The sequence below is a fragment of the Lactuca serriola genome, chromosome 2, assembly GCF_051521515.1.
Source record: "Lactuca serriola cultivar US96UC23 chromosome 2, Lser_US96UC23_V15, whole genome shotgun sequence".
NCBI lineage: Eukaryota > Viridiplantae > Streptophyta > Magnoliopsida > Asterales > Asteraceae > Lactuca > Lactuca serriola.
Window position 1 is genome coordinate 226,717,681 of NC_136409.1, and position 21,305 is coordinate 226,738,985.

Sequence of the window (21,305 nt, forward strand, 5' to 3'; positions counted from 1 at the left end):
ACCGGTACCGAACCATACCGAATTTGAAAATATGAGACGGTACTCGGTACTCCAAATACATGAAATTCGGGATTCGATACCACCGGTACCGGTACTAGTACCGAAAACCGGTAACATTCCCCGTACCGGTATCGGTGATGTTAATTCAGTTCGGTACTTGGGATTGACTTTCAATAAAATTTGGTTTTTGGGAAATCGGGAACAGTACGAGTCGGCACTGGTTCCATCCCATGCTCATCCCTAATAAAAATGTGTTTTGAGGCCCTTAATGATCCTGAATAGCCGAAAAACACCACACATTACGTCGAAGCTATGAGTTCTCTTAATTGTCCCATTTTACATGTCGTGTGCGAATTTCGTCTAATCCCAAGCTAGTGGACAACTTCGATAGATTTTTAGTTGATGTCATCATACTTTCATCCCTACGAGTGTATACATCATCAATTAAGCCATGCATCAGCACTTGTACCACCTATATAATCCTCCCCCTCTTGAATAGGACTCAACCTCGAGTTGTTTCATCATCAGAATCCCCAACGAATGGTGACAAATATGCAACATTGACCGTAGAGAAAACATTGTAATGACCCGGTAACTCGATTTTGTACGCATTATCGTTGATTTTCTTCAAAACAAAAAAAGGACCATCAACTCTTGATTGGAGATTGCTAAAAAGTCTGTAGGGAAACCTCTATTTCCTCAAATGTATCCATACAATATCATCTTAACTATAAATAACCCGCTTGCGATATTTATTGGCACGATCAACATACTGTTTATTATGCTTCTCAATCTACATTCGAAACTGTTGGTGAAGCTCTTTAATTTGACTTGATTGCTTGTCACCTTCAACATTAAACTAATCAACAATAGCTAGAAGAGCTAAGTTAAGCAGGGTTTGGTATCAGAGCTCAGCCGAGATGGTTAGTTGTGGAAGATCTCATGTAGTAGCCGACGCTAAAGAGTCACAAGATATGTAGATAGAGCAAACAACATTATGATCGAATACATGCGACGATAAGTGCAAAAAATCGAGTTGGTCCATCAAGAGTCATCGGGAAAAGAGACTAAATCATAACCGAACATTTGGGATGACGGCTGCGAGGAGGTCAATCATTTTTCAGTGTTAAGACGAGATCCTCGCGAAAGAGGATACCATGATGATTCATTGAGGAACATTGATGTAAAGACCGAGAATCCTAAATTCATTGGATTAGAAGTATGCCTCTAGAATTTGTATGAAGCTAGCCAAATCTTTTGGGACGAGGAGGATAGAGGCAAGAGTAATCTTTTTTGTGACACTAATTTTGTTTATGGCAAGGAACCCGTCTACAACACCGAAGATGAAGGCGAAACGTTTAAACAAGAAGTTGGTGTTCAAAATCAAATATCATCACCAAAGTTTGTGATTACAGAAACCAATGGATATAATGTCCACAAAGTGTTTTTAGGTTTTTACATTCTTTATAGACATAATCTTAATCTTATAACTACACAAGAAGTAATTTAAGAAATTAATAAGTATACTAGAAACATCTTTGATTGAGAGTGTTTTCCCATTTTGCTACATTTATGTTCGTTTTAAAGTTTTGAAGTTGTTTTCCTTTTGGAAGTCATAAGTAAGAGTAATTATAGATGAATACTCGGGGTTAGAGATGAAGACTCTAAGATGAGTCTTTTTGAAAAGGGGAGAATGATGTAGCGAATTTCAAATATAATTTGAAGATTTATTTTTCTTAGATAAGATTTTCCCTTTTTTATTAAGATTTATTTTAATTAGGAAGTGTCTCCTAATTGAATAAAATATTTTGAATTTATATTGTTTCATAAATCAGATGATTTTTGTCTTAATTATAAGTCATATTAGGGTTTCTCTATTATTATAAATAAGATATTTGTCATAGGATTATGTAGTTTTTGAGATTCAATAGATTTTATGAAAGAATTTGTTTGTTCTTGTTGTTCTTTGTTCCGGTTTGTGTTAATTTTGCTTAAGAAATTATGTCTTTTTAATTTTACCATGAATACATATGCAGACTTGAAAAGAGGTAAGTACATGCCTTCTCTAAGAAGAGGACACACATGGCTTATTAAGTTTGCGGTCTTCGAAAAAACATACGGTCTATTGGAAGAAATATTTGCACGTTATTTGCACGACGCAAACCAAAGATGTCAGGAAGCTCTTCTTGAGAAAAAAAAACACCTTCATATCTCGTACTGGAGTGGTGTTTCGGAGAAGATGAACTTTATACATGTTTATGCCCCCATTGATATTGATGAAAGACCGCGGTTTTGTTCTGATTTATTACGTATTAAATAGGATACACAAGTTATGAGGAAATTGTCACTAATAGACATTTTTGGGGGGAAATTCCAAAATATGGACACAAAAAACCAAATTTTCGGGTATAGACATGGATTCCGCGAAGGTGAGCTCCGAGGGCTCCATGGAATCAGCTTAATCTCCGAGGAAGTGATGTGGCAAAAAAAATCTCAAGATCCATTATGCGGACCTACCTCCGAGGAATGAAGTCATTTTGCGGAGGTACCTCCAAGGAATGGATCTTCAGTTTTTTTCACATTGATTTTTCAGGGTTTATACTCATTTCCCAACTAATTATTTTCAAGAAAAGAGTATGATGGTATGAAATTTTCTTGACAATGTTTGAAATGAATGTGAGGTGGGAAAAAATTGTCTTTTAATCGGAGTATAAGCCAAAAGAATCAATGTGGCAAAAAAAATTCTCAAGATCCATTCCTCGGAGGTACCTTCGTGGAATGACTTCATTCCTCAGAGGTAGCTCCGTAGAATGGATCTTGAGATTTTTTTTTGCCATGTCGATTCCTCGGAGATTAAGTTGATTCCGCGGAGCCCTCGGAGCTCACCTCCGCGGAATCCATGTCTATACCCAGAAGTTTTAGTTTTTGTGTCTATTTTTTGAAATAGCCCCCCCCCCCCTAAAAAAATGTCTATTAGTTGTAATTTCCCCAAGTTATGTGGCATCTTTTGGGATATTTTAACGAGGTTAGGTAAAATAGTGATAGGTTTTCAAAGAATGATTATGCTATGATCATAGAGGCTTTCAATGTATTCATAGGGGTAGTAGAGCTCTTTGATTTTGTCACAATGGTCTATAACTTTGGTTATTATTTTTCCTTGGTTGTATTTGGACCATAGTTCAGTGATTCTTGTGAGTGAGTTCTTTGACTATAGCCCGATTCTTTAAGACTTTTAAACTCACGGTTGTTACCAGAAGGCATTCATGACACAACTTTGGACTCTTAGAATGCTTTGGCGGTGGAGGATAAGGCAAGCAAGTTGTTATTGAAACTTAAAACACTAAAAGTCAATATTAAAAGTTGGAGACATTATATACAGATCATAGAATCTAGAGATCTCTTTTCTCCTTAGAGATGTGCTAGAAAATAATTGAAAAACAAAGTGTTAGATATTGATACCTTCAAAAGGTTGGATCTTAGACAAAAAGGAAGAATATGGGCAAGGGAAATGCCAATGGAGATGAAAACATTAAATTTTATCACATAGGTTTAAAAGGAAATGGAAGGGAAAAAAGATAAACATGCTCACAATTAATGGTGAATGATCGACGAATCTTGAAAAAACTAAAGATGAGGCTTTGAAGTTCTTTTCTTCAAAATTTGATCAAAGTGTCCCAGATAGATAGGCTGAAGTTGATAAATTTAAAATTCAAAAAGTTTGACAATCAAAGATCGTGATATTTTTTATTGTCCCTTCTCACTTTCGGAGATAAAGGAAATTATTTGGTGTTGTGGAAACGAAAAAACTCCGAAGCCTGACGACTTTACTTGTAAATTTATAAATGTTTTTGGGATATTTTGACAAGTGATATTTTTAATTATATCAAAAACTTTGAATTAACAGGGGAGATCAATGGGGTAGCAACACATCTTTTATCTCGTTTATCCCTAAAGTTAGAGATCATTTATCTCTTAAAGACTATAGGCTAGTGAATCTAATTAGGTACATGTACAAAACTTTATCTAAAATCCACGACTTACATCGCAAGAAAGTGATAGGTAAAATTGTGGGACCGGATCAATCAAATTATATTGAGGGGAGAAGTATATTTGATGATCCTTAGTGATCAATGAGTTGTTGATATAAACTTATTTATACATTTATTTTAGCTCATTATTTTAATATTATTAGACTTCACTGGTATATTTAAAGATAAATGATACTTAATATGCTTTTGAATCGAATAAATATAAGAAAATTCATAGCTAATGAGCAAAAGGAAATGATTAGGACAAGAATGGAGTTAATAAAGATAAAGATCAAAACTTACCAAAAATCAAGAAGACGTGACGCAACAGAACTATGTTCGATCCATGAAAAAGCCTCATAAGTCGAGCACAATGAGGATACTTAAGGAAACGCAACACGACTTTGTACCTTACACGACGCAAATCTGAAGATTTTTAAATGTCTATAAATAGATGTCCTCTTCTATTAAAAACAAACGTTGACTTGGGAGACAAGTTATATTATGAAAAATCAAATTTTAAAAGGGTTTTGAAGCTGAACAACATGAATGTAGTGTTGTTTTTGTTGATACATGAAAGTGACCCTCGACAGATAAGGTAATTATTGTGGATGCAAAGAATTGGTTAGATGATGAAGCGAAGAGATGTTTTGTGTTGACATGCTGAAGAGATTCTTGTTTTGATAAGCGGAGAGTTTGTGAAGACCATATATGCTAAAGAAGACTTGGCGAATAGTTGAATGGAGTTTTTCTTTTGCGATACCGCAGTGTCAGGGTAATAAACAACTTTTACTGACAAAGAGTGTTAGGTTGGTTTTGCTCGTTCCAGACGTGGGAAGCATGGTCGTCAACGTTAGTATTATTTTTATATTATCCAGTAGTAGACATGCACTCTTTCCTCCTATAAATAAATGATCTTGTTGATCGATAGGAATGTGTCTGATCTTACTTCCTTTTGTAATTTGCTGCTAGGTTTGCCTCTCCTTGACAATGACACTTTATGCCCTGCTTGTGAGTGTGAAAAAAAAAACGAAGGGAAGTCATTCATTGATCTTAGGTTCCTCAATTATTAATCCTTTGGAATTACTTCACACTAATCTTTGCGGCCCATCCATTATTGCCAGTATTCATTATAAGATGTTCATTTTAGTCATCGTTGATGATTATATTCGCTTTACATGGGTTTTCTTCTTGAGACTAAAATCAGATACACCGCAAACTTTGATCAACTTCATCAAGGAAATCAAATTACAGATCAAGCTTCCCATTCAAAATATACGAAGTGACAATGGAACAGAATTCAAAAATCAATTTCTAAACGACTTCTTGGTGTCTAAAGGAATCAATCGCAACTTCTTGGAACCATACATACCATATCAGAATGGCGTGGTAGATAAAAAGAACATAAATCTTGTAGAAGTTGTTAGGTCTATTGTAACGTCCGGGTTTCAGGGCTAAGCATTTTTGTCAATGTAATAGTCTAGGTCAACTCTTGTAACTCTTTTTGAAGTAATAAAGATGAAATATTTGAGTATTATGTGAATTATGTGTGTTTATGTGTTTATTATTTAATTATAAGTGTATAATTAATAAATAATAAAAATAAGCATCAAAATTAAAGTGTGAGATAAGCCCGATATCTCTACATAAAGTTGTAGACTATGTCTCAAGGTTTCCGTACATATAAAGAACGCCGAAATTCGAGTTATAACGAAGAAGTTATGGCCCGTCGAAGTTTTACGGCAAAACCGGCACGGCACCGGGAAGCGTAAATAGTGAATTTACGATAGAGTGAGATTTAGCCTTAGCAATCTAAACAAAAGTTGTAGAATATGTTGAACTAAGAACTTCGGTAAAAAGAACGCCCAAATCTGACTTCGTATGAAGAAGTTATGATTTTTCGAAGTTTTGAAATAGCAGTGTACAGCCCGAAATTCGAATATTAGATCGAGCGATTTTTAGCCGACGCAACCTAAACGAGAATCGAAGATCTCGTTGAGAGTAGCATAACGAGAAAAAGATGGGCGAAAACGGATGTCGGATGAAGAAGTTATGAGGATTTAACGGACCAATCATGTCCCGGCCCGTTAATAATATAAAATTTAAAATCGAGCCAAAATTAGCCGACGAAGTCTAAACGAAAGTTGTAGAGTACGTTCCCACCTTCGCGTGGATATAAAGAGCGTCAAAAACGGAGTTCGTATGAGAAAGTTACGAATTTTTAAAGTTGGAAAGTAAACTTGCGAAACCGATGCATGAAAGGATGACGTGGCCGAACTCCCAGCCGTCGGATGAAATCGCTTCGGATGGTGACACCTGGTGCGAGGGTTACGCCCAGCGTAGCGAGGATATGCCTAGCGTCCGAGGCCAAGTACGCCCCGCGTACTTCGGTTCTTATCCGTCCGATGGAGTGCAAGACAGCTGGTCCGAGGCTGGCAATCTTATCCGAGGAGTACGCCCAGCGTACCCTCGGTACGCCCAGCGTAATGTCCAGCGCCAGACCCTATAAATTGAGGTGCGAGGCTGCCATTTCTCTTCACCCCAAAACCTCTTCTTTCTCTCACTAGTTTCTCTCTCTAGCTCATCTAAACCCTCCTAAGCCCTAGGTAAAACCCTTAGCACCCTAGGGAAGCCCCGAGGCTCCCGGAGTCCCGAGAAAAAGGAGTTTTTCGGTTTCGAAACGCTGCTCCAATCAAGTCCCGGTTCTCGATAAAATTCGCTGTAAGTGTGCTACGCTTACGCAATTTTTAATATAGCTTTCAAATAATTATAGGAATGTTATTAGGTCCTTAAAATAATTATTTGGGCTATTATTATGAGTTATATCAAGTATTATTAACGCTTAATAATACTCGGACTAATTAATTTGTCGCGGTTATCGTTAAACTAAACCCTAGTGGTATCGATACTAGGTTTTATCGAAGGAATATCGTTTTGAGAGTATCGAAGCGTTGTCCGAGTGCTGAGTCACCACCTAACCAGGTGAGTGCATAGTTACTTTCAGCTTACACATAGATATGAAGTATTTTATATAAATTACGTGCTATGTGTGCATATTATTTGAATACTTGCTATCTATGCTGGATGAACATTGTTATACATGTTTTCAAAGATTTAAACTGTATATGTATTTTATATCTACGAAAATGTTGGGGTAAAACATGGGTAGATGTAATAGCTGATGTGTGATAAAATGATGAGAGGCCTCGATGTTGATGTTGTTGTTTCTGTCATCTAGCGGAGTATGGATGACGACCACAGACTCTTCTAGACAGTCCAGTGGAACACTAGCAGGCTCGCAACCTGTAGGTGTTTGTGAACGATGTGTTCACCGGTGTACTCCATCCCCCACATGGTTGCCTTTAGGACATTTATTGCCGAGGAATCCCCTTAGCGGTAGTGTCCGTCCCGATGATGATCCTTAGGCTAGGTCCCTTATGATAGGTGTTTAGGGACGTAAAGTGAGGATAACGGGAACGGGTAATCGAGTTATTGTTGATTGATGAAATTAATAAACTTATTTATTGTGGGTTGAAAACCCTATGTGCTCACCAGGCTCCCAAGCCTGACCCACTCAGTTTTATGTATTACAGGTAGTGGCGCATGAGCATAGATGTGATGTTTTGGACGAGGGATTACGGATATAGGCCTGTAGATATGAAATAATGTAGTAAGGCTTATATTGTACTGTTTATGCTTTTGATCTGTACGAACATGACATCCCAAGTCTTTTAATGAAATACATTTCTATGGAAATGCTTTTGATAAATCTTTATCATATCTTGTTTTGGGACGAATTCCGCAACACTTTCATTTAAAATGTAACTCTGATTTTTAAACAAAGCATAAACAAACCGGTCTTTTCTGGCCGTGATTTTGGGGATGTCACATCTATGCTCAACTTCGCAAATTTGTCCCTCTACTTTTGCGCAGAAGCAGTTGCAACAACTTGCTTTATTAAGAACTGAAGCATCATCACCAAACGCATCAATAAGACTTCGTACGAAGGTTTGAACAATTGTAAACCCAATGTTCGTTTCTTTCATATTTTTGGTTGTAGGTGTTTCATGGTCAACAACATAGAGCATCTAAGCAAGTTCACACCCAAATCAGACGAAGGAATCTTTTTGGGTTATTCTACAAACAAAGTTGCATACACAGCTTTGATCCGAAGAACAAGAATAATTGAAGAAACTTCGATGTGAAATTTGATGATTTCTAAACCCGGGAGACTGATCCAATCAATGAAACAAAGTTCATTATGGAGCATCACATTTATATACAATCCAGACCTCTCAACATCGTTGAAGTTAACTATGATACTCTTTTTGATCATCTGTAGATGGAGAGACTATCCGAGATCTTAGTCTCACCTTCTGTACAATTACAACATATTGAAGACTCTAAACCCTCCTTCTCTAAAGACTCATCATATGTGACTTCCATGTTGTTGGTTGAGGGGGAAATCATGCCCTCTGATCCATCAATAATGTTGGGGGTCAGAAATGGCTCGGTCTTCGCGATGCGTAAGGAAGGTTTCCTAGTTGCAGTCGAATGTCGTAGGCTAGAGGGTTGAATGTGCTATATGTATAACGGTTGTGCCTTTCCTGAAACCAATTGGTTTTTGGAGATTTGGTAGCGCCCAAGGTCCAATAAGTGGTCAGAGCTAGGTTCGTGGGTTCGATTCTCTCAGGGAGCAATTTTTGATGGGGGGATTGTTGGGGTTAGAAATGGATCAGTCTTCGTGATGCGTAAGGAAGGTTTCTTAGTCGCAGTCGAATGTTGTAGGCGTTAGAGGGTTGGATGTGCTATATGTACAAAGGTTGCGCCTTTCTGAACACCAATTGGTTTTGGGAGAGTTGGTAGTGCCTGAGGTCCAACAAATAGTCGTACCATCGAGGTTCTAGTCAGAGACGGATTTGTTCCAATAGTTCATAATCGATCGCATGTCTCTGAAGAATCAGAAGAATTCGAAGAAGATGTTGAAGAAATATAAACATGTGAAGCTCCCATAATTCCCACTGCTTCAATCTAGGGGGAACCATCAACTTCTCAAGAGGGACCTTCATCATAGTAGAGCAACCAGCTCCTAAGGTTTAAGACTTGTCTGCGAGATGTTCTAAAATCGAGGGGGACAAGTTCAAAATGTTCAAAGAGAAGTACCTCTCGAAGTTGAAGACATTTCATTCAATGCAGTTGTTGAACATCATCCATCATGTCTATATAACTAGACTAGAGATCATCCACCTGACCAAATATTAGGAAGTCCTTCTGCAGGTATTAGAACTCGGTCCTTTGAAGACTTAACCAAGCATTGTCACTATGTGGAATTTATGTCATCAACTGAGCCCATAACCATCAAAGAAGCCCTTATAGATCATGAATGGATCGTTGCTATGCAAGAGGAGCTTGCATAGTTCAAGAGAAACAAGGTTTGGCAACTTGTTCCCAAGCCAAAGGGACATACCATAGTTGGAGCTCGTTGGGTATTTCGCAACAAATTGGATGATACATGTGTGGTAATCAGAAACAAAGACAGACTTGTAGCAAAAGGTTATTAGAAGGAATTTACTACAACAAAACATATTCTCCAGTTACGAGGCTAGATGACATACACATCTTCCTAGCGTATGCGCCACATAAAAATGTTGAAGTACATCAAATGTATAGAAAAAGTGCATTCCTCAAGGCTAGAGAACATATGCATCTCTCTTTCTCTCTTAATATCACTTCTAGTTATTTTTGGTTATGAGGGCAATCCAAAAAGGATTTTGCTTCTATTTACAAGTTTATACCAATTTAGTTATGAGCTTAAACACCTTAATCCAACAGGAACTTAGGTGTAATATACTTCTATCCTATTTGGCATTAGAATTTGTTTATACTAGGTGAGTTACTCAAATTAACAAGTAAAACTCAAGTTCATGCCCCTAGGGTGCAAAAAAAAAAAAAAAAAAAAAAAAAAAAAAAAAAAAACAACAACAACGACGATAAGTTGGTTGGAGAATAATAACAATAACCATTGATTTTTAGATGTTTTAACTTTTAACATTCTTCTAACATTTATTAATTTTAAAATAAAATAGGCTTGCAACTCATTGCTTACCCCCAACCCCACATATCAACGTTCATAAAATGTTTGCATTGGTTCCCCTCTCCTCCGGCACCACCATTCTACACAACCACCCCCTTTAAAATTGAATTGATGGGTTCTTTGACTTTCATATAATCTATTTTGGTCCTTACGATGTTTGGATGAAATCAGTGGCAGACCTTAGTGGTGTCCCAGGGGTCCCGGGCCACTGCTCTGACGCCGGCACGTAGTGTAAAAAAAAATTAATGTTTTTTTTAATGTTTTTTCTATTGGGTGCACCGACTTAAAACATGAGTGACACTACTAATATAGATTTTTTGGATTTTTTTTAGTGTCACCCCTACGAAAATGTTTTGCGTCCGCCACCGGATGAAATCAATCAATCCGGAAGCGTTTTAGTGTTAGAAATGTTGTGTATTAAGAGGTTAATATCAATGCTTACAAAACCCTATATATATTTCTTACTAGGATTTTAAACCTTTTCGCTATCAACTAAAACATGCTCTATTGGATAAGAATAAAAACAAATGCAAACAAACAATTGTTTAGTTTCGCTGCTTGTGTAAACTCTATCAATCAAATTTGTACAATGCTATTTCAGTATATTTTTGAAGATATTCTAATTATTTGACGTGCATAACGAAGTTTGTAGTAGTTTCAAATGATCAATTCCATGATTTTTTTTCATTGGTAGTTTTATTGCGTGTAAAAAATCTTAGCAATTTTTTTTTCTAGTTTAAAATATCTAACTATCAAAAAATAAAAAATAAATAGAAAAAATAAATCAAACAGTTAAAATAATCTTTTTTAAATATGGCATTGACCAATCTACAATTAAACTAGTTCATAAGAATCAAAACTGCAACTTTAAAAGTCTTTGGATGAAAGCCAGAAAAATCATCAAACAACAAAGATATTTTTGCAATGTTCTCTAAAAATAATGTTGTTATCATTATTATTATTTTGGTAATTTTTAGTGTGATGTAATTTTATAGGAAAGCTGCAATTCTTTTCAATGGAGACACCCCGAAGGCTAGAACCACCATGGTCAAAGTAATTAGAATAATTCTTCATGGGAACTTTTAGACACCAACTATCTGATCATTATGCTTCTCTAATTCAAAGAACACTGGTTAACAAAGACCCGTGTGCGGGAAAAGCGATTCATGCTAGTATAATCAAGTCGGGTGTCCATGTTGGTGTGTTCCTTACGAACAATCTGATGAATTTGTATGCGAAAACAGGGTTTCTTGTAGATGCTCGTCGGTTGTTCGATGAAATGCCTGTTAGGAACGCATCTTCTTGGAACACGATTATATCTGCTAATGCGAAACAGGGAAGGGTTGATTATGCACGCCACCTGTTTGACGAAATGCCCGAACCTGATTCTGTCTCATGGACTGCGCTGATGGTGGGTTATAATCAAATGGGTCGCTTTGAAACTGCTGTCAGAATGCTCGTCGACATGATATCTTCCAAAGTAATGCCAACACAGTACACATTCACTATCGTTCTTGCCTCCTGTGCTGCCATGAACAGGTTAGATATCGGGAAGAAAGTTCATTCATTTATTGTTAAAGTCGGGCTCAGTAACTACACCAGCGTTGCTAATTCTCTGTTAAACATGTATGCAAAATCAGGCGATCTGTTGACAGCGGAATCAATCTTTGGTAAAATGAAACCAAAAAGCACATCAAGTTGGAATACTATGATATCAATGCATATGCAATGTAGACGGTTTGACCTTGCACTTGCTCAGTTTGACCAAATGTCCAATCGAGATATAGTTACATGGAATTCAATGATTTCAGGGTACAATCAACACGGTTTTGACTCCGAATCTCTTCATATGTTGTCAAATATGTTAAAGATCAAGAATCCAACACTCAAGCCAGATAAATACACGTTAGCAAGCGTTTTATCGGCATCTACAAACATTAACAGCTTAAAATTAGGGAAACAAATCCATGGTCACATTATCAGAACCGAATTCGATCTATCTGGAGCTGTTGGAAACGCTTTGATTTCAATGTACTCTAAACTTGGTGACATCAAAACAGCTCAAAAGATTGTAGAAAAATATAAAACATCAAACGAAAACAACATAATCGCATTCACATCTCTGTTAGATGGATACATCAAAAAAGGTGAGATGGGTCCCGCAAGAAAAATATTCGATTCATTAACCGATCCTGATGTGGTAGCATGGACAGCCATGATTGTAGGTTACATGCAAAACGGGTTCAACAATGAAGCAATCGATCTTTTTAGATCAATGATCAAATCGGGTCCACAACCTAATAGCTACACTCTAGCAGCTATCTTGAGTGTAAGTTCGAGTCTTGCTTCTTTAAACCATGGGAAACAAATTCACGCAAAAGCTATAAAAACAGAAGTAGCATTATCGGTTTCTGTAAGTAATGCTTTGATTAACATGTATGCGAAATCGGGAAGTATTGGTAACGCGAAACGTGTGTTTGAAATGATAAGTGGTTTAAAAGATAATATTTCTTGGACTTCCATGGTTATTTCTTTAGCTCAACATGGCCATGGAGAAGAATCGTTGAAATTATTTGAGAAAATGTTGGATTTTGATATAAAACCGGATCATATAACTTATGTTGGAGTGATTTCGGCTTGTACCCATATGGGTTTAGTGGAAAAAGGTCGCGGGTATTTCAAAATGATGCAAGAAAGACACGGGATTGAACCGACTCATAGTCATTACGCGTGTATGGTTGATTTGTTGGGACGTGCGGGGAAGCTTCTAGAAGCTTATGATGTCATCAAGAACATGCCGATTGAACCGGATGTTATCGCGTGGGGTTCGCTTTTATCTTCAAGTTTTGTTCATAAAAATATGGATCTTGCTAAAATTGCAGCCGAACGGGTCCTACTGATGGATCCGGATAACAGTGGGGCCTACTCGGCGTTGGCCAATGTGTACTCGGTTCATGGGGAATGGGAGGAATCTGCTAAGATACGAAGGTCGATGAAGTTTAAAAAAGTTAAGAAAGATCAAGGGTTGAGTTGGGTTCAAATAAGGGATCAGGTTCATGTTTTTGGAGCTGAAGATGGTGTTCATCCTGAAAGGGATGGGATTTATGAGATGATGGGGGAGATTTGGAAGGGGATTAAGAAATTAGGGTTTGTACCGAAAACTGAAGTGGTTTTGCATGATCTTGATGAAGAGGTGAAAGAGGAGATTCTTATGCATCATAGTGAAAAGCTTGCTATTGCTTTTGCGTTAATGAAGACTCCTAAGAATAGTAGTTTGACGATTATGAAGAATTTGAGGGTGTGTAAAGATTGTCATTCGGCTATTAAGTTTATTTCCAAACTTGTTGGTAGGGAAATTATAGTTAGAGATGCAACTCGGTTTCATCATTTTAAAGATGGAGCATGCTCCTGCAATGATTATTGGTAGCCAAAATAGCTTCTACTGCATTTGATTAGGACCGAATGTGATGTTAAAAAAAAAAACATAAATTATAATATTTTAGCTCGCCCAAAAGTTGGAATTGTGTGGGAAAGATAATTTGTGTGGTTATTTTACATCGCAAAATTCAACAAATATTGTTATTTTCTTAATGTTTCATAGGTTTTGACTTGTTCAAGCATTCAACTATATGTACTCTATTGATATTTTTATTGCTTTATGCAAGTGAAAAGCTGAAAAATAAAAATTAAAAAGAAAAATAACAAAAATCCATCCCTTCAGAGTTTAGACCAAAAGTTTGAAACCAAAAAAAACGGAACTAAATCGATTTTTGGGGGCAAGAAACCCAGACTTTTTGGATACAAAATTAAGAACTCATAGCAAGGGTAGTTCCGTCTTTTGACATTGTGTGACGGTAACGGTACTCAACGGCCAAATTAGCCGGAAAAAATCATGGATTTTTGGTAAAAATTGATGATAAAAAATATAGGACCGATATAGTAAAAATTACAAATGGGAGGACTACTAGCTTTCGTTTTTTAAGACAAGCAACATATCTACTTTGGAAAACGTGGAAGTCGAAGAGAGACCATCGAATTTTCCGTCTTGCAGCTTCCGTTATAAACAAAATTTTCTTTTATTGATCTGAAAAGGGTGTAGAGGTTCAATTCCACCCGACAAAGTCTAAGAAAATTTCATCAACAGGACTCAAAAGAATGGTAAAAGCCATTAGGGTCTACGAGCTTGGTGGCCCTGAGGTTCGACCCTCTGTCTTCTAATGTCTGCACCCTATATGTGTTTTGTGTTAAGTTATGTTTAATTTCAGTTATCATTAGTCGAAGAGAAGTTTTGTTGTGTTTCATGATAATTTCAGTTATCCTAGATTTTGTTGTGTTTGTAGTTGTTGCTGAAGAAACTGTTTTACAGGTACTAAAATGGGAAGATATGGAAATTGGGGATCCTAAAGAAGGAGAGATCAGAGTGAAGAACATGGCCATCGGTGTGAACTTCATTGATATATATTACCGGACCGGAGTTTATAAGGTGCCTGAAATTCCTTATACACCAGGTTTCTCTTCCGATTCCGACCCCTTTAATTAAAGATAACCCATCCATAAAAACTATATATAATTAAGTTGAAGTTGAAGTTGATACGATTAAAGTTCCGATTTTAGGAGTGGAGGCAGCAGGTTTGGTGACAGGGGTGGGGTCTGGTGTAAACAATTTGAAAATCGGAGATGTTGTTTATCATAATTCAATGGGAACCTACACGGAGGAGCAGATTGTTTTGGCTGAAAAAGCGTCTCTCTTACCTCTCATCGATCCTTTAGTCGCCGCCTCTGCCATGGTCAAAGGTCTAACTGCTCGTTTCCTAGTCCGAACATGGTTCAAGGTATTATCATGACTTTTCCTAGGTTTCACACAATTTACGTTATATTATAAAAGAAAATCATAAAAATATATAGGTAGAACAAGGACACACGGTGCTCGTCCATGCAGCAGCAGGTGGAGTAGGATCTTTGTTATGCCAATGGGCAAATATGCTTGGTGCCATTGTTATCGGAACTGTGTCAACTAAGGAGAAGGCTTTGCAAGCAAAAGAAGACGGATGCCATCATGTTATTCTCTACAAAGAAGAGGATTTTGTTACCCGTGTTAATGAGATAACATCCGGACAAGGAGTCGAAGTTGTCTTCGACTCCGTAGGGAAAGACACTTTTCAGGTATGTCTTTCTGTATTAAGTCAAAAAGAAACATTCATATATAAGTTAGCTTACCAGATTAAGTCTGTGTGTTTTAGGGATCATTGGCATGTTTGAAAGCTCGTGGATATATGATGAGTTATGGTCAATCTTCCGGGACGCCTGACCCTGTTCCTTTATCTGCATTGGCTGCAAAATCCCTGTTTTTGACGAGGCCTTCTCTGAGGACATCTAACATTTCTAAGGAGGAGATGCGTGAAGCCATTGGAGATGTAGTTAGTAAGGTGGGGTCGGGTGCCTTGAGGGTCCGTGTAAATCATACGTACCCATTGTCACAGGCTGCTCAAGCGCATGCTGACATGGCAGCTCGGAAAACTTCTGGCTCCATTGTGTTGATACCTGATGGATCAGGGCACTGAAGTTTGCCACATTTTAGTCCTGCTTTTGCTTGGTTTGCATGAAAGAAAGAATTGATGCAAGTTATTAGACATTAGTTATGGTGCAATATTTATACTTGTACTTTTACATAAATAATAATCTGTAAAAATTAATTTTCTTTTTTACTCCTATTCTCATATATTCTTGTATCTGGAATCCCGACTCCTGATTTACGTTGTTATTTGTCTTGAAAGGACACGCCCATCTTTGCATGCTAAGAATGAAACCCAGGTTAATTTTTACTTTCGACAATATATTGTTTGGCCCTTTTTAGGTGATCTGCTATTTTGTCATGCATCGTAAGTAACGTAACTTTTTATTGCTTATTTTAAATTTGCATATTTTAGTTATTTGAAATGATATATCTAAGTGGTTGTTTGGTAAATCTTTTATTGGTTTAATTAAGAGGTCAACTCTAAGTAACTCAGCATTCAGCTGATTGGTAAAACAAGCTTTTACCTCTGACCGAACCAGAGGGCGCTGAATGAATCAGTCTTCAATCTAAATAACTATTTTCTGTGAAAAACACCAATGTCGTCCTCATAACCTAGTAGGCTAGTACCGTGTTCTGTACTTTCATTTTTCTTAAGAGTTAGCCTTCCTTACCAATGAAAGCCACCTACCCGCAGCCCTCGTGCCACCCTCCTCGCATGGAGAAGAGGAATTCAAAGGATGAATACAAGTTTCATGGGCCATAGAAAAAGAGCTTTGATCTCCAAGGCGCACCACTCTATTTTTCATGATGTGTTTGTATTGCGTTTCGAACGATGAGGGAGCTTATGTATTTATGGCCAAGGGATTTAGGGTTTTATTTTATAACGTTTTATGGATTCTCGATTGTGTATACCATTTACATAGGTATTTGAAAACCGCTTTTTATTTGGTTTATGCATTGTCTTTGACATTTGAATATGATTTTCGTCTGTTTTCTTTTGTCGGATATTGTGGAACTTTTAAAAAAGTCCAATTGATTGTGGATAGTAATATTATGATCCTAAAAATTATGAATATAGTTTTTTTTAAATAGTTTTGTCAATGGTGTTTGGATAGGAAAAAAAAAAGGTGTTTATTGCTTATTCCCACAATAAGCTAATTTGAGTGTTTGGATAAAATTCAGTTTATTAAGTTAAATAAGCTAATTTTAATAAGCATCCCTCTCCATTCTTATTGTTTATTACTTATTCCCACCATAAATAAGTTATAAGCAATAAGCTAAAAAGCTAATCCAAAATCCTCTTAGAATCAATTATTAGTGCAGCTAGTTACCTATTTGCCTTTAAAAAAAATTTAGAGCTTTGTAACTGTTCGCTATTTTCATAAAATGACATAAATTGTTTATAGAACTAGTGGAATTATTTTCTGAACCCAATTTTTAACGAAAACTCAAGAAAAAGGGCTAAAATTGCAGGCCCACCCAGAAGACATTCAGTTAAAGCAGCCCAATTCATGAGCCCCGTTTTAATCAACATTCAACACAACCGGCACCCGCGAACGGCCAATCCCATCCGATACCAGCACAACCAACGGAAGATATCACGCATCACTCAATCTGTACATCTGTTCTATCTTCACGGCTCTCTCCGGTATCCCCTGACACCACCGCCTCCGCCCTCGACGTTGAAGAATCTTATGGAGACTCTAGAGGCGAACTATATCGAATCTCTGCCAACGGTGAATCCTTTAGAATCTGAAACCCTAGTTTCGTCCTGCGATTTTCAAAATTCTGACTCAATTAACCATAATCAGACCCAAGATGCTGATACGAAGAATAATATTCAGCCTAACGGGCAGGCGGTTGGTACCTCCTCGAAGAATCCATTAATTAAGATTATTCAGAAACCGTTGTTGTCTGAAACTGGTCCCACAAACAACACGAATAGTGGCACGGATAAAGATTGTTCAGGTGGCGAAGAGGAAACAACCAGCAGGAGACGGAGGAAAAGCCGTTGGGATCCTCCGCCAAGCGAAGAAACCGGTGCCGTCAGCGATGGAACCGGGACATCGGGCACGAGAAAGAGGAAATCGAGATGGGCAGATGATGAACCGAAGCCACTCATACAGCTTCCTGATTTTATGAAAGATTTCACATTAGGTATTGACCTTGATCCCGAAATTCAAGCACTTAACATTAGGCTTCTTGAAATAAGTAGAAAATTTCAGTCAGGGCTTCCCTTGGATGATAGACCTGAAGGTGCTAGATCCCCTTCTCCCGAACCAATTTATGATAACTTGGGCATTCGAATTAACACAAGAGAATATCGAGCTAGGGAAAGATTAAATAAAGAGAGACAAGACATCATATCACAGATTATAAAGAAAAATCCATCCTACAAGCCCCCAGCGGACTATAGACCACCAAAACTTCAGAAGAAGCTTTACATACCTATGAAAGAATATCCAGGCTACAACTTTATCGGACTCATAATTGGGCCAAGGGGGAATACACAGAAGAGAATGGAAAAGGAAACAGGTGCCAAAATTGTAATCCGAGGTAAAGGGTCAATGAAAGAAGGCAGAATGCAGCAGAAAAAGGACTACAAACCCGATCCCTCTGAAAATGAAGATCTGCATGTTTTGGTGGAGGCCGAGACACAGGAATCACTTGATGCTGCTGCAGGTATGGTAGAGAAGCTTTTACAGCCTGTTGATGAGGTCCTCAACGAGCATAAAAGACAACAACTTAGGGAGCTTGCTGCTCTTAATGGAACCATAAGAGATGAAGAGTATTGCAGATTATGTGGCGAATCAGGGCACAGACAATTTGCATGTCCTTCACGTAATTCGACTTTTAAAAGTGATGTTCTTTGTAAATTATGTGGAGATGGTGGGCATCCAACTATAGATTGTCCAGTCAAAGGGTCAACAGGTAAGAACATGGATGATGAATATCAAAACTTTTTAGCAGAATTAGGAGGAACAATCCCTGAATCTTTGACCAGTCAAAGCTGTTCGACTCTTGCTCTCGGTCCATCTTTGAAGGAGTATGATGAAACAAACTTGTATATCGGGTCTTTACCACTTGCTATGGATGATGAAAGTTTGCTCCAACTGTTTGCACCTTTTGGTGAAATTGTGATGGGTAAGGTTATTAGGGATAGAATGAGTGGGGCTAGTAAAGGGTATGGTTTTGTGAAGTATTCAAATGTTGAGCAAGCTAATACTGCTATTGCTAAGATGAGGGGTTATTCTCTTGATGGAAGAACAATTGTTGTTAGAGTTGCTGGAAAGCCTCCTTCTCAAGTGGGTGTGGGAGTGACCCCACAAATGCCTCCTTCATATTCAAATTCAGCCCCTAATTTTGTTCAGTATTGTCCACCTCCACCTCCTACTTATTCTCCTTACCAACCTCCACCTCCATGCTCCACCATGCGACCACCATTACCGTTATTACCATTACCCTCTACTTATGGAGGAGTACAATATCCTGCAACTGCATATCCAACAACTACATTCGCCTATGCACCTTATTATGGTGTACCTCCTGCACCTGCACCTTCACCTAGTAGTAATACTATCAACATTGCAAATGCTCCCTGGGCTTCAAATTCAACTGTTCCTCCCCCTGGTGTTGGTGTTGGTGTTTTACCTGAGACAAATAACACATCTAGTGGGGACATGGCATATGAGAAATTCATGGCAGAGATGAGATGAAATGATGATGATACTGGAGGAAAGGTATCATGCTATAAACCTTTGTCTTTGTGTGCTGTTATTTTTAAGATTTCAAGTGTTTCTGTCGAGTGGGAAATTAGCATGTGTGATATGATGATTTTTGTTTTAGCAATTTTTTTTTTTTAAATTATAATAAATAATATTAACCAGCTTTTTTGTTTGTGATGATATTGTTGTAGCTTTGGCAGGGGATTGAAATCTTGGAGATGAGATTATAAACCAACCAGAACCAATCACAATTCACAACTTTAACTTGTTATGCTGAGTTTGGTGTTGTGACATGTGCAGAAAGCTGGTGCGAAAGTCATTGAGACACATAATTATACTTGTTTTGTGGTTTTTTATTATGTTTTCTCATTTTGCAGCTGTTGCTAACAACAACTTTTGCTTTTATTACTTTTTGTTACTAATGTAGTCATCATTTCAGTTAAAAGAAGACCCAGGAATCAATGTATGTTCCCAAAATGGTGCTATCTGCCATCAAAGAGTACAGACCCTAGACCATGTTATATTCCCATATGATATGGAACTAACCAGTAACCAACCATATTGGATAACATAATATGCATGTTAATGACTTTATTTTGTGAATTATAATTTTTTTACGAATTGATTTGAATGCATCAAAACTTATGAGCCTATTAAGTAAAAACTTACACTTGCATGGATACATACAGACATCGATTGTGCCAACAAGCTTTTTTGACCACTTGGCAGTAAGCTGTAGATGGGACCTAATTTCTAGCCCGATGGGATATTAACATGATAAATACAGTATATGTTAAATTTATTTACTTTTAATTATAAGACTAAAAAATTCAAAACATTAAATGTGAACCATATTTTTAATACTTGCACTTGATTGTGGATGTTTGGAATCTTGTCGGGCGATGGTGGGATTTGAATTACCCTAATTCCAATTCAGTTAGTGATTAAATCATCGAATCATGTGGGAGGATGCTTGAAGCTAGATGCGGTGCAACATAAATATTTCGATGCGGTGATTATTATTAATGTCTGGGTGGTATGGAATTTTCGAAAATCATTCTTTTTTGAATAACTAAAGTTACAAAGTAGATATTTTGATGACATTGTACCACAATCTTTTTTAATGTATTATAATAGGCATAACACTACAAGATGAACTGGGTTGTACCACACTTTGTTGTCATCTCGTGGTAATTTGGTTATACTAGCTTCTTGCTATTGTTCCAAAATAAATCCTTATATTTTTTTGACACATCTCTTATTGACGTTTTTGCAACTATCTATATAAATCTTCATATAATGGAGCATCATTGGTGGTAATTATCTACTGGATAGAAGTCTTTATGGCATGAGCCAATATCGGAGATTGGGTTGTAGATCGATCAATTTCGTTCATTATTGTCGAAGTTGTAATGATAACCAATTTTGTTGGTATTGAACAAACGTACGACTTTTTAACCCAATTACCTTTATTAACCGTTGTAAATGATCTAGAAGACATTTTTTTGAAGAAAAAGAAAGAAAATAAATAATTGATTTGAGATTGTAGGAAAATAATAAAAGTCTTCTTTTTTGTAGGCAAAAATAAAAATTGGTTGCAAACCAACCGTAATTAATATCAAAATAGAAAATATAGGTCAATGTTCCTTTCGGGCAACTCCAACCACAAAACATTAAAATGATGAGTTTTTAATACAGAAAAACATTTTTCATTCCAACCACCCACTAAAATTTTACACTAAAAACATATTTTAATGTCATTATATTAAAAAAACCAATTTCATTATTATTATAATTCAATTTAAAGCCACTACATTGAATATTATATTAACATATTTGATGTTGGATGAGAAGCACCTCTATATTTGAGCCAGATTTTTTCCACAAAAATAGAGGTCAATTTAACGGCTGATTGAAACAAAGTTTAACACCATTCCACTATT

General features: G+C 37.0%; 3 protein-coding genes across 4 annotated transcripts; all 3 read left to right on the top strand.

Annotated features, from left to right (window-relative positions):
- Positions 1-10,975: 10,975 nt before the first annotated feature.
- On the top strand, positions 10,976-13,677 carry LOC145088744 (pentatricopeptide (PPR) repeat-containing protein). The gene has a single exon (XM_079027147.1). It carries the CDS (start codon positions 11,195-11,197, stop codon positions 13,547-13,549), a length of 2,355 nt encoding a protein of 784 aa, XP_078883273.1. The 5' UTR covers positions 10,976-11,194; the 3' UTR covers positions 13,550-13,677.
- Positions 13,678-14,099: 422 nt separating this feature from the next.
- LOC145088745 (uncharacterized) lies at positions 14,100-15,827 on the top strand. Its single transcript, XM_079027149.1, has 5 exons — positions 14,100-14,319; positions 14,489-14,630; positions 14,737-14,954; positions 15,028-15,285; positions 15,363-15,827. The coding sequence occupies exons 1-5, from the start codon at positions 14,278-14,280 to the stop codon at positions 15,681-15,683; spliced, it is 981 nt and encodes a 326-aa protein (XP_078883275.1). The 5' UTR covers positions 14,100-14,277; the 3' UTR covers positions 15,684-15,827.
- A 1,347-nt stretch (positions 15,828-17,174) lies between these two features.
- Positions 17,175-20,003, top strand: LOC145088746 (splicing factor-like protein 1). Of its 2 annotated transcripts, XR_013701202.1 has the most exons (3): positions 17,175-19,377; positions 19,554-19,669; positions 19,802-20,003. XR_013701202.1 is itself a non-coding variant. In XM_079027150.1 (2 exons), the coding sequence occupies exon 1, from the start codon at positions 17,332-17,334 to the stop codon at positions 19,351-19,353; it is 2,022 nt and encodes a 673-aa protein (XP_078883276.1). In that variant the 5' UTR covers positions 17,175-17,331; the 3' UTR covers positions 19,354-19,377; positions 19,554-20,003. The 2 variants fall into 2 exon arrangements, 1 of the variants encoding a protein (XP_078883276.1); XM_079027150.1 differs by having other exon boundaries at positions 19,554-20,003.
- The last annotated feature ends 1,302 nt before the right edge of the window (positions 20,004-21,305 follow it).

Excerpts from the sequence above, each read along its gene's own strand:
- LOC145088744 (XM_079027147.1), top strand. The coding sequence starts at position 11,195 with ATGGGAACTTTTAGACACCAACTATCTGATCATTATGCTTCTCTAATT.
- LOC145088745 (XM_079027149.1), top strand. The coding sequence starts at position 14,278 with ATGGTAAAAGCCATTAGGGTCTACGAGCTTGGTGGCCCTGAG. Across the intron at positions 14,955-15,027 it reads TAGTCCGAACATGGTTCAAG|GTAGAACAAGGACACACGGT; the intron begins GTATTATCATGA and ends AAAAATATATAG. Across the intron at positions 15,286-15,362 it reads TAGGGAAAGACACTTTTCAG|GGATCATTGGCATGTTTGAA; the intron begins GTATGTCTTTCT and ends TGTGTGTTTTAG.
- LOC145088746 (XM_079027150.1), top strand. The coding sequence starts at position 17,332 with ATGGAGACTCTAGAGGCGAACTATATCGAATCTCTGCCAACGGTGAAT.